The following is an 18740-nucleotide window of genomic DNA, read 5'->3' on the forward strand; positions in this document are numbered from 1 at the left end:
AGAAAACATCAAAACTTGAATCCAAAACTTTATCTATAAAACTCAAAATCCAATTTTATTCGGCCTACCTACATGTTAGTGGTGCAAAAAGATGCTAAATGTTATGAAACAGGAAACTAACACAATATGCCATCATGACTTTCTGGTCTATTTTGTTATAGTTCATATTCATCCCCCCTAAACCAGAAACCAAAGTCAATCTAAGAACAAAAGAAAGCCACCCTTTAAAGGCTTAGAAACAGTCAAAAAGCCATGAAAATTAGAATCAATGCCAGGATCAGAATTACAGTTTCTAAGGAAGAAATGTCTTTAGGAAACAGTTATACTCCTATTTTCCATTTGTTGAATGTTTCTGTTCCTATGTTCCCTTCCATCCCAACACTATCACAAAATACCCCCGGGGGGTTGGAGGCACAAATTAAAAAATACTATAACATGAAAAGGCCATTATGGAACCAATTTACATGTTGCAGACATTCATTCTATTGGAAAACCCCCTAAAATAAGATTCACAGTGGGGTACAAGTATGGACAAGAAGACTTTATACCCTCAAAAGATGAAAAATACAAAAGTTGGCAAGGACCTAGCTATAACAAAAACTCCCTACTATACATCCCAACCATCCTTCCTACTGTCAAATCCCCATTTACGACCATCTAAACTTCCATACATCTCTGAAAATTGCATCAGGCATTTGCTTCTCAATCCATAATGCACATTCGTGTTTCGGCTAATCGCCGCACCTGAAAACTTTGAAGTGTCAATGGCCCAAGTCGGTTTCACATAATCAACAGTCCTCGGTGATGAGCTTGCATTTGCATACAGATAATTTAAGAGCACATCTTCACAGTTAAAAAACCTGTCCACCAGTTCCCTCCCTTGCGCTGCTTCCTTGCTCCAGTACCTCTTGAAAGCTACTTGAGAATCAATAAAAGCTGCACCAGTAAGAATCATGTTGTACCCTTTATGCATCCGTGCGTATTTTTCTCCCCTGTATTTTAAAGGGCTCCCAGCAATAAGCCGAGGATAGAATCCAACAATCCGATCTGGGTGCTGCCGCCACACCTTAAAACCTCGCTCAATATCATCGCATGGCATCATAATGTCGTCATCAAGCTCGAGGACTGCCCGTGTCTTTATCAATGTATCAGCCTTGAACCGATTATTCAGAGAGTTCTTATCCTCTTTCCTGATCCTCACTGGTACTGCAGAATCTAGATCACTCAATTCCGGAGGGACTCCCTTGTTCCACACCACAACTATCTCACGCACAGAAGAGCATCTTGAGTAATGTTTCACATACATTTTCAGATTCCAGAGTCGAGCATCATAGGTCATTGTTAGTAATGTGAACTGGGAATATTGCCCTTTCAAGGGGTAAGGTTCTTCAGAACCGTTACCACCATAAATATTTTTCACTCCTATGCACATCAATCCAACCCCCACAGCAAATATTATAGCTAGAATAAACCTCCTAGCACAGGTATTATGCTTTATCTTACCTCGGAGAAATGTTGGGGCACGGTTCAGGCATCTGCAAAACCGTCTCAATCTTGAAGATAACACATTTGACCTTTCCCACGACAAGAAAGTTAAATTCCTCTTCCCAGAGTTATGAATGAACCAATTGACAGGAACAATACAATTCACAAATCCAAGTAACACGCCCAGTAGCACAATGAGTATAGAAGCAACTGCAACAGAAGCACAGCCAACTGTGAATCTCCGGACTGAATCTCCAGAAGGAACACGATCCCCATCCATGATACCAACCCAGCCACCAGAAGGCAGATGTTGCACATCTAAGTGATGGTATCGAGCACCATTCCAAGCATTACGACCCTTATTTGATTCAACAAAGCCTAAGGGTACTTCAACTTCTTTGTATTCATTACTAGTGAGCGTTTCTATCTTAAAGACACGCACCCGTCTCCCATATGTATCGCCACAGTCTTGACCCGTCCGATAAAGATTTCCTTCATATTTAAATGGTCTGCCTCCATTGCGAGCTCCCAAGCTCTTGTCAATGTTATAAATGGGATTCTTCTTGTGGGGTTTCCAAGGACCGAGAGGCGAATTGCTATACCAAATCTCCAACTGCCCATTTTTCTTGGTGCCAAAACCACTATGATCTGAGCCAAAAAGCCAGTACTTCCCACCATAATTGGTTATAAAAGAATCAACAAGTGGCTTTTTCATGATGACCTTTTCCAATCTCCACTGCAAAGGAAAGTTAACTGCACGGTAGATACGAAGATCTCCCTTCTGGCTGCCCTCAGGCATCATATATATCTGAGAAGTTACAAACAAGCAAAAAAAATGAATATTATAAAAACTAAAATTCAACCACAATAATTAGTTTGAGAAGTAGAAGTGTATTAGACAAGTTCATGCGCATCTTATATAACTAAACATACACATTTTTCTTAGGAATACCTGGCCATCATGCTCAAAGACATAAGGATAAGAAAGATGCCAATCCTCATCCAAGGCAATTCCCAGTTGTTTCCATGTTGCTCCCTTGTTGGTACTTTTAGAAACTCCAATATCACCTTGCATAGTAATTGAATTTTTTGTCTCATAGAACAGGTAAAAAGTATTTCCCTGAATTGCAATGGCAATATGAGTGAATAGGTTCATGCTGATTATCCATATAGAAAACAAGAAACTTCAAAGCTGTAGACACCTCAAAATGGGATATTGACCCATTTTCAATTATATATCTCAACACTCATGTATCATCTACATTGACATTCATATTTTTCTTTGTGCACATGGGAATATTATAACCTTTTAATAACTATACCTTTTTATTTGGAGACCATTTATCAAGTGTTGATCATACAAACTCAGATATATCAGATTGACAAGACAACAAGTTGACACTATGGAGTATGGACACATAAGGTCGATAGATACAGATTGTGTAATGCATAAAAAAATTTGTTGCAGTCTTAATGATGTCAGAAGCACAGATAAACTGAACAGTAGTTTAGCAGACAATTTTTTACGAGCAATAGAAATGAGGGGGGCAAAGTAAAAAATGATTCTATCTATTTCAAAATTATACTGCTCAAAGAGTAAACTTCCACGGATACTTTGAATGGCACAAATCATTTGTTCAATAGAAATTTCACCCTGTTCTCCAATATTAAACCTAAATCATTATATTTTTCCCTGACAATACTACTAAAAATATTTTTCCTACAATGGTGGGAGCATTGTGCATTGGGCTTCTCTTTTTAGAGACACTTACAAAAAACTAAACACTTCAAATGACCACCATGCATAATAAGTGTCCATCCTACTCCTTAGAAAAGCACTTCAACTTCAGATTACCTTCTGATTCATCATTGTTCATAAATTTAGAACAGAATTTCAAAGGGAAAATTGATTTCCAGCTATTCACACAGTTTATTTCCTTCTCAAAACAAAATATGATGGTCAAAAGGAAGTAAAATCAGATTGGCAATAAATCATGTATAAGAACCCTATGTTTAATCAAAATGTGAATTAAAAGAATAAAATATAGATTTTGGAACAGTTGTAGACACTCCCTATCATTGAATCTACTCCAACTAGCTTTATTTTTAATACATACCATGAACAACCAATAGAGCCACTGATTTTTTATTTTACAAAAGAGGACCCCAATTATTTTAGTTATCAACCAAAGGATGGCACTAAAACCCAGAAGGTTTAATAGTTATCCTCTTACAATAAAAAAGAAGGAGAATGCCAAGTGCTACACACTCACACATAGAGATATACAGAGTGAGTAGAAACCCTACTTTTCATGTTATATAGAATAGTAAGAATACTAATATTAGGCACTTAAAAGTACAAGCAACACCCGATGGTTTACCTAATCCTCTCTAGAAGCAAACTTTTCATGTTATAACTTATAAAGAATACTAATATTATTATTAGGTACTTAACAGTACAAAGTACAAAATATAGAATTCCTCTCTGAGTATGACACATACAGAAGCATATCCTTCCTGTTATATAAAATACTGATATTAGCGACCTAACCGTATAAACAACTGATGGTTTTGCTACAAAATCCTCCGAGTATGACACATAGTATACAAAACAACCCTACTATGTCGTAACTTGCATATAAGAGCAAGGCCTTGCAGACAAGAACCAAAAACAGGATGTCACACAAGCCCTATCAAGCCATACATTTCTACCTCATTTCACACTAATAGTTACAATTAGACGTATCCTGACCTCCCTGTCAACTTTTCAACGGCTTCTCACTTAAGTAAACAAGTAGGGAACCGTCTCAAGCAACATATAAAATATTACTTGCATATACATATAGATCCAGTCTCCCAGCCTCAGCCAGAAAAATAAAATAAAATACACTCTACTGCTCTAAGTCAAATTCAAAGCTCCAACCAAGAAATTTTCTCCAGAAACATGCAAGTTAATCCGAGGAAACAATCATAACAATAACATGACGTATTATCTTTCACTGTTACCCTAAACGTTCTAACACCACCAAGCCTCTATCCCTAGAGATTCATAATCATTAACTGAATCCAAACACTGACTCAGCAAACAAAACAGTATGTAAAAAAAAAAGAGTAGAATTTTGCTTGTCAAAAACTGCAGATACAGAAGGAATAAAAGGGTAAAGCACTAAAACTATTTCACAGAATCAGAAACACCAGATACATGAAAGAGGGAGGGAGGGAACCACCCCAAGGGTGACAAGAACCTATTATTATTATTATTAATATTAATATATTATTAGTATTATTATTACCTGAATAAAAAGAAAAGGGTCAGCAACGAAATTACTGGGGGTACCAGCATCAGAAACTGAAGCACACGTCACCACAGGATTGGCGACCGGCCAAGCCGCAGTATCATCGTTCGATACATTCGTCTGCACACAATCAACACCATCAGTCACCACCCCACAAAAACAAGCACCCAATTAAAATAATTCATCACCATCACTTCATCAAAATAACAAAAAAAAAATTCCCCACCAAAAAAATCAATTTTTTTTTTGAAATTTCTCTTTCAAAAATGACAACTTTAAGGGAGAAATTAACAGAGACATGCACCGGAAGAAGAGATTTTTGAAACTTACAGCTTCTATCGGTTGAAGAGCGAAAGGGGAGTCACCGTAGAAAATCCCAATAGACCAAGAACCCTCATTGTCGTCACGACAACCGAAAGGGGAGAGAGCGGAGTGCACTGTGGGGGAAAAAGCAAGCCAACCGTAGAGGGTGGCAATGGATCCGAACAAAACGAAACACCCGAAGAAGAAAACGAAACCAGAAGAAAATAACCGCTTGTAGTATTGTTGGTTCTCCAATCTCCACCTACACGAACACTTCACACTCATATCACAACAACTCCCGTTACCGCCGTTCGAACAACCACCTCCCCCGCCGCCGCCCCCGCCGCCGCCAATCTGCCCCGAACCCATCTCGCCTCAGAAATGCTCCGCGCCGCCGGGAGATCTCACACCGCCGTGGCACCGCCACCGCGTTGCAACTCCGTCACCAGCATTTCACACAATCCAACCCGTTTTTTTTTTTTAGTTTTTTGGGTCTCTTTTTCTCTCTTCCTTTCTCTCTCTCTTTGCGTGTTTTTCTTTGACGGGGCAAGGTTGTAATTTTGGGAATTATTGTGCGACTGGACCTTCCTTCCTTAACTTGGTGGTCTGCTATGTATATATATATGTGCTGTTTCAGCACTTTAATGTTTTTGAATTTTAAAAGAAAAATATTTATTAATTGGATCATTAATTAATGATTTAAAGTTTAAACATTTATACCTACACCTATTAATATAGGAAATTGGAGTCCTAAAACACTTTTCATCTTCAATTTTTAATAGATTATTATATTCATTATTTTCATTCTTATAATTTTTATAAATTTATTTTAATTATTCAAATTATTAATAATATATTTAAAAATGATAAAATAAATAAATTTTAATATAATATTTTAACTAACATTTTTTAGTAGTTGGGATTTTGTACTTTGATAAAATTTTTAATAAAATTTAAGTATAAAAATTAAAATAAAATTTACAAAATTATAAAAATTAAATAATTTTTAATTTATAAAATTAAAAATATATTTAAGTCTTATTCAATTAAATAATTTTGTCCAACGTTAACTGCGCGCGTAAGGAATTGAATGGCACTCGCTGCCAATGACGACCAGCTGTTGAACCCGGAACGGAAGGAGACGAGGGGAAGCTCTTTCCCACCGGATGACGTAAGCCGCGAGTGAGAGAAGAGAAGAAAATACCATCGTGCAAATAATTTTAAATGTGACAAATTAAAATTAAATATAGCAATATATTAAATATGTATCTTTTAGAAGAAAAAAAAAGTCACTAAGCATATATTCTTTAGAGACATGAAGATTATAAAAAATAAATAACTCAATTATTTACCAATTATATTAGATTATATATACTTAAAGAAAATTCTAGTGACATCACCCATCTATTTTAACAAGTTAATACATCACTTATGAAATAAAAGTAAATAGTTTAGTGTAAGCAAACTATATTCAGACTCTAATAATTATGAAATATTTATTAATTTTATAATAATTATGTTAAAATTATATTTATCGTGATTTATTATTAGTTGACCTGTATATATAAATTAAACTCACAAAATAAAGACATGTTCTGAAAAAAATTACTTTAACATTACAACATTAATAATTTGTAGATATGGTAAATATTTATTAATTTTTTATAATAAATATAAATACTAACTTTATCATTTTGCAGCTTAACTTGTATTGTTTTCTTCATAAAATTTAAACTTAATATTAATAAATTTATCATATTTACCATCATACTCAACTGACTGGCATATTTTCATTGGTTGTTTAATTTATATATCCACGAGAATGTTGGATTTTTTTTAAACGATGCTAAAAAAAATATATTTATGATATTGTAAAAACTTTTTTTATGAAAATAACATAAAATTATATATATATATATATATATATATATATATATATATATGAGTTAATCACTTATACACTGTCCGTGTAAATAATTTTTACACTGACAACCAATTATATCTCTTAATTGTGTTATGTCACCATAAACACATTTACTTTTAATAGTGATATGACATAATTAAGAGATATAATTGGTTGTCAATGTAAAAATTTTTTATAGTAACAGTGTATAAATGATTAACTTTCTCTCTCTTTATATATATATATATATATATATATTAAGAAGACATAATTCTTTATAAAAAAACTGATTCTCATAAAGATAAAATGGTATATTTAGTCACAACTCTATTTAAGATACTGATTAAATCTAGATTTTTAATTTAGGAAAAAATTATATTTCTTTTAATTTTTATTATATGACACAATTTAAGAGAAAGTAGTAATTTTTTATAAGGCATTTTATAAATTTATGAAATATTAGCATTTTTTATTATATTTACCTATTAAACATTATAAACATGTATTTTTTTGTTGTTGAACATGAGAAAAAGAAAAATTAAGAAATAAATATTTTTTCAACTCTCTAATTATTATTTGTCAATTTTATTAATATTAATACATAAATTTTGATAAAAATAATATCTTCACTTCTTCCATAACATTTTAGTAATAAATAAAAAAGATAAAAAATAGTACAGCATAATTATTTTATAAAATCAATAAAGTTAATTAAAATAATTATTTATGTTGATATGTATGATTCTATTTTAAATGTATTATAAAAAAAATAGGGAAAAAATAATGTAAAAAAGAGAAAGAATAAAAACAACATTAATATAAAAATAATGAATAGATTCTTATATCATTTCCATAAATAGGTAGCCTATTCTTAGACGCAAATTAAAATATAGTGGTTAGAAATATTTGAATAATATTAAAAGAAAAATATAAACGACAATAAAAGATTGTCATTGTTAAATATCGATGATACTTTAAAACTTTTATGACTATGCTTATCTCAAATGGTTCTACATAGGATATTTTATATTTATTAATTTTTATTGACAAAAAAAGCTTGAATATGATAGATTCTTAATATATATCTATATTAGAGATTATTATAGATATGGTCACTTGGTCGGCATGTTTTGTATTTTAAAGTAAAAATATAATTTTAGTTTGTATATCTACATGATAAATATTTATTTCTATATAACACGATTTATAAATAAAATATTTATAATATATAGACTATACTACAATTAAATTTTATTTAATAAATAATTTTAAAATATATAAAATTATATTTTATATTTATAATAAAACATGCAGGTGAAAAGAATAAATATACTGATAAAAATAGAAGGAAAATGGTGAACTTAATTTAAATGGTAAAATTGAAATAGATATATAAAATTTTAGGGCATTAGATTACAAAAGGAAACACGTGTGAGCTTGAGCAACCAGTTGCCGTTTAATGTGGGTGGCCACATTTAGAAGATATAAAGAAAGGTTTTGGAATTTGAATTTGAATGCACAAAGAAGACAAGTGAGAGGGTTTTGTTTTGGCTTTTGGGTCCACTTCCATTCATTTCCAACTAGGAACTAGGAAAGAGGGAGAAGTTTACTAAGATGTGTTGTGCACAATAATAATAATAATAATAAATTACAAACTAAAGTTTTTATACAGAGTGGATGTCACTATTACAATATTTAGATATATAAATGCAGGCTAAATTAAACTAATCATTGTTTCATTTTAATATTTTTGGGAAAGATCATTTCATTTGATGTCAAAAAAAATAATCATTCCGTAAGAGTTAAGATCCCTAACAGTGTTTTTATTTTTCTTTATTATGATGCCATGTTAAAAATATTTGTCATAAATAAAATTAATAAATGTATTTACATTTGAGAATAAAAAAGGAAATGGAATGTTTAAATATTTGTTCGATTATCATTACTGGTCATTACTGATTCTATCAGATGACTATCATGCCAGGACAAAAAGTAGGTAATACTATTAAATAACAGTGCTTTCAGGATTTTTGTCATCTATTTTTATTTATATATTTTTTATTTTAATATTTAAAATAAATGATGGAAAGATAAAAATAAATTTTATTACAATATAAATTATTTATTATTTATAATAAATTTAAAATATAATTTATGTGTTAAAAATATTTATATATTATGAATTATAATTATAATATAATATAATATAATTATTTATTTGTTTATTATAAGTAATAATCATATAAAATAAATATTGATCTTGTGCACTAAATAAATTAGAATAATAATTTATTTTATTTACAAATTCTCTCTATTATTGTTAGATGATTTTATAAATTTCTTCTTAAAAAAATATTTATAAAATTTTTAACTTCATATCTCTTTCAATTTATTATTCTCATTTTTATTTTTAAATTGAAATTTAATATATATATATATATATATAGTTAAGCATAGTTTAAAAATTCAATTTTAAACTTTTGTCAATTTTTAATTTTGATTTTTAAAAAAATTATTTAGTTTTAATCTAAGAAAGTTTTCTCCATCGATAAAAGACAATTATTGTTATAGATCAAAACATTAGTGGGAGAAAAAATTTAAAGACTAAAAGTAAAAATTGTCAAAATTTCAAAAATTAAAATTAGTAAAAAGAAATGTTGAAAGACAAAAAATGAAAAATTTAGAAATTAAAAATATCTTTAATGTATATTTTATATCACAATATACATTATTTAGAGAGAGAGAAAAAACACCATATATTAACTATGTAAAACAAATTTACATTCTCATGCAATTATAAACCATTATTTTTTATAACTTTTCAATAATTATCTTAAAAGTATAAAACAAAGAAAAATTATATAAAAATTTAATCAATAATAATTTTTTATTAGTTATAAAAATTACACAAATAAGAAAAACCTAGTATCTAATATTTTTCCATTACTATATGATACTTTTTTGTTTATTTGTTCATTTGGTTCATGTACTTGTTTGAACTTTACATTTTTTAGTTTTAAGCTACAAATTTTAGAAGTAAGTCTATATAAATTTGTTCTATTCAATAAATTATATTATATAATAATTTAAATATTAAATTTAAAGTTTTTAATATATAAATTAAGTTTATAAATTTTTTTAAAAATTTAAAGTTATTTGATACTTAGTTTCATTAATTACGAATAATCATAAAAATGTTTTATATGTTAAGTTGAATTAATGAAACGAATTATCAAATGGTCTTTAATTTTTTTTAAAATGTGCAAACTTCATCTATGCATTAAAAACTTTAAATTCAACGGATAGATCGTTAAAATTTAATGTAGAACATGAGTTATTGAACAAAATAAGTTTATGTAGACTTATTCCTTAAATAAATAAATCTCTCCTCATGTAGAAGAGTGAACAATATGAGCACGGGACCATGAAGGATGATTGACATTGTCTTAGTTGGTAGTGATATTATTAAGGAACCTTGTCCCTCGAAAGAGACTGTATTATTTTGGATGTCTACAGTCCATTGCAAATTGGAAAATATGACTTGACTGAGTGTGGCAAATGTCCAATATTTAGAGTAGCCATCTATTTCAATCAAATTAATATTTTTAAAATTTCAAAGAAAATAAAAAATACAAAAAGAGTGAGAACATATACCATATAAATTAAAAATAATTATATTTTACAGCCATAAACACACACATATATGTATATTCAAGGCATAGTTTTTAAATATTATTAATTTGCATGCATCTTTTAATTCTACTCCATAAATAAATTTTAATTATACATTTGTAGTGGCTAGTTACGATAAATGAGTTTTACCATAGTCTCAATAATATATGAACATCTCACATTGATCAAATATATACTCATTTAAATATTAAAGGTCAAAATCTTTGATTACGAATATCTGCCTTATTTATAAAATCAAAAGTTTTTTACTTCCCATATTAGTTAAACAATACCAATATAATAATTTATTAATCATAGTAAAATTATAAATAATATTTATTATTATAATAACTATTATTATCATTATCGTCATCTTTATTATTATTAATATTATTATATTTATCAAACTATATTTTTTTTCCTTTTCATTTCTTGTATTAGTCACATAAAAAGAGAAAAAAAATAGATAAAGAATCATGATAAATAAAAACAAAAATTAATTCACAAATGAAATGCATGACATCCAATATAATATATTTATTCAAGAAATAATCTAGATGAATTTAATATTATTTTATTTATTTAGAAGCAAAATTTAAGTAGAGTTTTACAAACAAGAATTAACACTATGAATTTGTAAAACTTTAAAGATTAAGGAATTCTTATAAGTGTTGTTTGTTAGGAGTTGTTTTGAGTCGGGGTTAAAGCTAACCAAGATTAAGAATGATATATAAGATTTTCCTTAATACTTAAATTTCTTAAGTTCATTTCTTAAAAAATGTAAAGAAAAGTTAGAGAGAGGAATTTTAGATTCATAATTACTTCCTTCTTCTATTGAGTCCACTAAAGTGTTTTAGGAACCTTCTCCATAGATATTTGAGTAGTTGTGTAGAGATTCAAAGCGATGAGAATAAGAGACTCAAAGTCATCATGTAGAGTTCTCAGAGGATTCCATTCTTCCTTTCTTGTAGTGTTAATTTTGTTGTGTTGTTACGGATGATTATTGTTGGAATTCATCATGTTCTGAATGTTTGTTGAATTGAGTAGAACAATCCTCATGTCTTAGGTTTTTGGTGGTTTTGAATAAGTTGACGAGAAGGAGATGAATTATACTTTTGGTTGGTTACAGGTTAATTCTGATGTTGAATTTGAGTTGTTTGAAGTGTATAATTGTGTGATTATGCATTACATAATGGATTAAGCCAAAATGGGATTCTGTTAAGTGTGGAAATCGTCATTGTGTCGGGCGTAACTTTGTAGCAAAGGACATGATGCAAACCAAAGACTCTCTACCTCATTGACATTGGGCATGTGATTGACAATGTCGAGCACGAGTTAGAGGAAAGCTCAATAACTTGGTCACGTTGAATGTGGTTGCCTCGAGAACTCTTTGACTTGTTGATGTCGTACTCTAATTGAGTGGCGCTAGGCGTGATCAAGACAATAACTCTCTACTTGGATGACGTTGAACACTAATGCTGTGGCGTTTGGTGTGAGTCAAGTAGAGACTCTTTGCTTAATGAGGCTAAGCATAGTTATAGTTACGCTGGACGTGATTGACATAGGACCTCTTTGCCTCATCCACATCGGGCACAAGTATATTGGTGTCGAGCATAGACAAGCCTGAGGCTTTTTGTCTCAATGACATCAGGTGTTGGGAGAATGGCGCCAGGTGTGAATTATTGAATGAAAAATTGTGGTTTATTTGACTGAGTGTTGAACATGTGATTAATAAATTGAATTACTCACATGATTTATGTTGTTTATGACTCTAGAACCTTATGCATTGATATAGGATGATGTATAATGGTATTTAAGTTTCTTAAAGTTATAGGTTAATTTTGAATGAAAGTTGAACTATGGTAGAGTTATATGAAGTGTGGTGTTGAAAGTAGCCATGTTATGTTGTCAATGCTGATGCATGTAGTTGATTTGTGTTTGTTGACTTAGGACTAAAGGAGAAATATAATTTTAAAAACTCTTGTTGATCAGGATGATGTATAATGGTATTTAAGTTTCTTAAAGTTATATGTTGTCAATGCTTGATGCATGTAGTTGATTTGGTGTTGTAGTGCTCTAAAAGCCTAATTGTTGAAAAACTCTTGTTGAGTATAGTTGTCTCTTGAAGTGAAGTGTTAAGTCTCCTATAAGTCTTTAGTTGATATAGTATTGGGATCAGGTTGAGCCATACTGATTAAAAGTGATCAATGTAGAACTGTATGGGGGCAATGTCAAACCATACGTGTATGAAGTGACTAATCGAGTAAGGCATAATATCACACCCAAGTTGTTCTATCTTCGACAATGGTATTAGACCTTTTTAGTTTAAGTTGTGAAATGCGAGAAACCATATTGTGTTGTGAATTGATATTCAAATTTGTTGTTGATCTAGCAAGTCTAAAAATATCGCATTGTTAAGTTGGTTTGGTATGGTTAAGACATTTAGATTGTTCACTTGTTATAAGAGATCTCTTAGTTGAAATGCATGATGATGTATCATGTTGTTGTTTTGATATATGTTGCTATGTTGTAGGGTTGTTTAAGTTGTTATGTTTGATTACATGTTGTGTTGTAAAATGGTATTAATGATAAATTCACGTTGAGAGTGATTAAGTGGAGAATTATGTTGTTAAGTTGGGCTTTGAGCCATAACTGTGTTGATATGATGATGTTGAGAAAATAGTTTTATATATATATATATATGGGGAATGCTAATATACTCCCACCTATTTTTTAGTGGGAGTATGTTAACAACCTACACCAAAATTTTAGGACAAAAAAACTACTCATTTCTTTTGATTTGGTTAATTTATATAAATGATGTTATAGTAATTTAATTTAATTTTAAATGAAAATAAATATATTTTCTCTCTCTTATTAATTTCATTCTCTAAGTCATTTATCTCTCCTATTAAATTTCTTCTCCAACTCATTTCTTTTTCTTATTAAATTCTTTCTCTAACTTATTTATCTCTCTCCTATTAAATTCATTCTTTAACTCATTTCTCTCTCATCTCTCATGATGTCTCCTCCCCCTCTCTGAACAAATAAAAAATAATTAATAGAAAAAATATTTTATTTTCATTTAAAATTAAATTAAATTACTATAATATCCTTTGTACGAATTAACCAAATCAAAAGAAATGAGTGGTTTTTTTGTTCTAAAATTTTGGTGTAGGTTGCTAACATGAATTAAGATTAAATTTGAGCTATTAGATATATCTAATGGCTATTAATGTTGCAGGAGAGAGGCTGGAGAGAGAATATTGCAAAAGAGGATCCAAATTGTGCTAACATACTCCCACTAAAAAATAAATTGTTTTATCTTCTATATGCTTACCCTAATATTTTATTGTTGTTGGATTGTAATAATTATACTTATTATGAGAGGATGATAGGAATATGGTGGAGGATGAGTATGTTTTAAGGGCTATGTTGGAAGATGGTCATGTTGGTTTGGGTTTACTCTAATGTAACTTATAGATAATAGATATCTGATCGACAACTGATGATTTATGTTTTTAATTTTAAATTATTATATATATATATATATATATGATTGTGATATAATTCCATTAAAAAACATTTATGTTTTTAATAAATTATTTTCTATATATATAGTGTTGCATGTATATAAAAAATTACTTGCATGGTGGTCGTAGGAGTCTTTACTATTGAAAATCTCCTTTGACAGTAGTATGTGGCAGAGACATATTTCTTTCTAAGTTTCTAGTAATTTAACAACTGTCAAAAAAAATTTAATATATGATTTTACATTTCACTTTCACTCGTGTGGAAGTTTTAAAAAACTTTGAACTAACATAGTTATTTAGTAACTTTTTTTGGTTTATTAAGAAAGTATAACTTCTTCCCATTGGAGTGGTCCTTTAGAAATAGTGATATTTTAGTTGCAATCTGATATCTAAACTATGAATTAAACTTTGACCATTAATTAAGGATCATAAATATTATTGAATCATTTGAACTAATATATTATATTAGTTAATAATATATGGCTGTTTATTTGAGAACAATATTTACCTTTTTAATTATCCCAACAAACTATATAACTTTTTAAATGATTGAAAAACATACGGTTATAATTTACATTTATTATTAATATAAAGATTTTTCATTACCAATTAATTAAAAATCACGTTAAATATAATATTTAAAATAATTATTGAAAAATTACAATTTTTCTGAACACAACCACTTATAATTGAATGACTATAAATTTTTTATATGTCAAGAATTATAATAATGATAATAAAATTCAACTTTAGAATTCTCAACATATTATCTTAACTCTACTATTCGACCGATTTTAACTATTTCCACATTCAATTACTTATGTGCTTGCATGACAAATATAATTAAAATTTAAACAATTAATTCTTCAACCAATAATATGAACCTTATACAACTTGAACTTCCGATTTCCTTCTAGAAGATGATATACATGATATGATTCTCTAAGGGTATTGAATGGTGGTGCCTATGATTCTGGCAACTTGGTAGGATTCAGCATTGGACCAAAGAGACGGCTTGCCAAGCTTGACTTGGCACTCTTGTCCTCTCCCATAAAACCGAAAAACAATGGCAAATAGGAAAACCTAACTTTTCTCTTTTAAAAATAAAAATAAATAGAGAAGGTTATCATCATCAAATGCCCTTTCCTTGTTATGATACAATCAATAAGACGGCTCACACTATGCCTCATCACTTCCAATTGTCTTTTGGTGCAAAAGAGAATTTTTAGCCTATGTAATTATTCTGTTGCCGTCAACACAAGCTCAATAGTTACAAGGAATTAACTCGACAGTTCTTCCACCATTGTTTTTAATTTATGCACTCAACTATTAGAGTGTCTTGAAGGACATTCTTGTGGGTTTGGCTAATGCAGAAAATTAATAAACAGAAATTTTCACACATCAAGGGAAATCAATATATAATTATTCATACATAAGCCTAATAATGAATCCATTAATTTAGTCACTCAAATTTTTTTAATATGTTTAAAATCTTATATATACTACTTCAACTTTCATCACTAAATCGTTTCTAGTAATTTAAAAGTATTATAATCATGATAATATATTTTAAAAAAATTCTATTAATAACATATGTTCCTCCCCTAGATATATGAAAAAGAGTTTGTGATAAAAATTCAAATTGAGATACTCACATATATAATAAACAATGAATTGATATATCAATTAGATACTATGTATTATTTACATAATGTAAAGATAATTTATTTAATAATAAATTTTATATTTGATCTCAATCACTTAGAGCATGTGGGAGATGCTTGTGCGTTTCTTAACGCCACGTGAGCGTTACTTATTAAAATTTTCTATTGGAGAGACACAATGACTTTCTTAAATTTTTGCAACGTTACTTATATAAGCTTTGTTGCTTAAGAAAAAAAAGGAAGAATTTATTATAAAATGTAGTATAAGTTATCAAAAAGTGTAGTATGAGTTGTAAAAAAATAGAAGTGCTTATAAACATTTTATTGAAACAAAATATAGTATAAATTATTTATGAGTAACATGGCACAATGAGATCCATTTAAAGTGATTGAGAGTCATTTTAGATGTTTTTATAATCAAGTCTCCCTTTATATATATATAAATAAAAGATTTGAACTCAATACATTATTTAAGAGAATTGAATACAATACTACTTATACGATCAATTTATTGGTGATATAGCAAATGTTTTGAATTTGAGGTGAGAAATTCTTATTATATGAATACTATAACGTTGAAGTTAATATTAAAATACTTTGATTATGGTTTTTATTATTATCTTTATTATTTGATATTATTTGAACGTTTGGTTAATTGTATCTATAAAACATTTTAAGTGTGTAAAATTATTCATCCGTTTGAATTGGGGTCAACAACCAACGTTTTATTTTATATTTTCTGCATACATGAAACATGTGACCATTTCAAAACCATGTCCGTATTCGACATTTCATCACGGGAAGGCAACATCTATGTTTTCTCTGACTTAGTCAATCTTGTGCTCCAAACAATTAATCACTATTGATATCTGAATATTAAATAAAAATTTTAATTAGTTGAAATCAAATAAAGTAAAATTATAATAAGGACGTTATTTTTTAATTCTTTTTTATTATCTTAGAATGTCTATAATACGATGGGGTTAATTTTGAATATTTTTTTAAAATGTATAAAACTTGAATGGAAATATTCTTAAAGAAAACCATGATAGTACTGCCTCATATAAGTATGGGTTTTAAATTTTTTTTATATGATCTTGATTGATTCGTGGACATCTTTGTTTTATCTTATATTATTTGTCATTTAAAATAGTGTATACTTTTAAAATCTATGAGAAAAAATACAAGACCCATTTGAGATGATTTTTAGTTGTAAGTTGTAAAAATTATAATGAGTTTTTAGTTTTTCTTAAAAAATAATGTTTTTTTTTTCATTTTTCAGTTTCAAAGTCAACTCATTTAAATTTTTTTATATATTGTTAAAAATAGTTTAAGGAAACATTTGTATTGTGAGGATAAGAGCAAATTTCTTAAACAAAAGAGTAGTTCAAGTAATACATAAACAAAAGAATGTTTCATCAAAGCACGAAAACTCATGAAATGAAAGCATTAATACCATGGGAAAATAAAAAATTAAGCTATGAATAGTGTTAATGTGACCCACGATATTGATTAAGAATCCAAGATTGGATTTCCTTCTGAATTGTGTCGCTTTTGGTGGTGTTTTTATTCCCACTAGAAGCTTCGTGGGGGAAGGGTGACAGCAGCCCTTGGAAAAACCGAAACTTCACATGAAAGTAACAGTTTGGTCAATGGATGTATATATTATGGACCATACTCATTGCTTCAATCTCATCATTATCATCCATCTTCTTCACAATGCTTATTTCATCCGTCAAAAGAAAAATCGAAGGCTCTTGTTGACTTTAAAGTCATTTAAATTTAATTTTACAAACTAAAATTATTTATGAGTGCTCTATACGTTCTCCCAATTTCGTTTTATTTGATTGCATGAAATTTACTGCGTAGGAAACTCCATGGACTCGCTTGGATATGAGAATTTTGGAAAGAAATTTCGTTTACTTAGTAAAATTAAAACATATTCCCTTCTTTTTTTCTCTTCAAAAAGGGCTACAAATATGATAGATTTTCAGTTTCGAAACAATAGAAATGTTTATGATTTGTTGTTATACGAGCCATTAGGCCAATTAAAAAGATTTTTGATTTCATATATGGGATAAGTTTTATGTTGTGAGTTTAAGCATATTAAGTATCAATTTAGTATCACATGACTCAAATTTAAATTTTATGTAAATAACATAGGTGTCCAAGATATGTTGAACTCCCTTAACAAATAACGTGCACTCTCATATTTTCTTCCTTGACCTTCTTATTTTGACACCTTTATAATTAGTTACGCAATATTTTTCCTTTGTTTTGATTAGTTTCATCCAAACATGTCCTTCAGTAGCAATCTTAATTATGACATGCCCTCATCGAATGGTTCAAAATTGTTCTCCTTTAATTAATTTAATTGAAGCTTGACGGTTTGTGTGGGACATGGCACTGGCTATGAAGTTAATAGTGAGTGGAAATAATGGCGGCCGCTGAGAAAATACCCAAATAAAGAAAGATAGAGATCCCTTTTCTTTAGCAACATACATACCTTACTAGATCAAACTATATAATAGCAAACGATTTTTTTTTCTCACTTATACTACATATATATACTGTACCGGAAGGACCCTCTCGGCCACGTGGATCGGCCACGTGGATCGGCACGTCATGTCCTATCAGATATTGATGCGGCCCAAACATCACCTCGGCCCGACCACGTGGATCGGCCACGTGGACCGACACGTAACACGACGCAGCCTAGATACCACTTCGGCTCGACAAGGAGTTCAAAACTGTACTCCACCCCTATCGGCTCGGCCGGAAGCCGAGAGAAAACGTTTCGGTCGTTTTGTATCGGCTCGGCCAAAAGTCAACATTGAGTAACTAGAATAGCGATCATGGTTAACAAGGGACAAAGCACAATTAA

General features: G+C 29.4%; 1 protein-coding gene across 1 annotated transcript; it reads right to left on the reverse strand.

Annotated features, from left to right (window-relative positions):
- Positions 1–223: 223 nt before the first annotated feature.
- LOC109804797 (glycosyltransferase family protein 47) lies at positions 224–5685 on the reverse strand. Its single transcript, XM_020366658.3, has 4 exons — positions 5112–5685; positions 4779–4901; positions 2438–2605; positions 224–2293 (listed from the first exon to the last, which is right to left on the reverse strand). Exons 1-4 carry the CDS (start codon positions 5451–5453, stop codon positions 608–610), a joined length of 2319 nt encoding a protein of 772 aa, XP_020222247.2. The 5' UTR covers positions 5454–5685; the 3' UTR covers positions 224–607.
- Between the last annotated feature and the right edge of the window lie 13055 nt (positions 5686–18740).

Source organism: Cajanus cajan, chromosome 7 (assembly GCF_000230855.2).
Source record: "Cajanus cajan strain Asha chromosome 7, NIPB_CcT2T_4, whole genome shotgun sequence".
NCBI classification, from domain to species: Eukaryota; Viridiplantae; Streptophyta; class Magnoliopsida; order Fabales; family Fabaceae; genus Cajanus; species Cajanus cajan.

Bases quoted from the DNA above. Each gene is read 5' to 3' on its own strand.
- LOC109804797 (XM_020366658.3), bottom strand. From the start codon at position 5,453: ATGGGTTCGGGGCAGATTGGCGGCGGCGGGGGCGGCGGCGGGGGAGGT. The intron at 2,606-4,778 runs GTAATAATAATA...ATTGCAATTCAG, and splicing joins ACCCTTTTCTTTTTATTCAG to GGAAATACTTTTTACCTGTT. The intron at 2,294-2,437 runs GTATTCCTAAGA...GTAACTTCTCAG, and splicing joins TCTTTGAGCATGATGGCCAG to ATATATATGATGCCTGAGGG.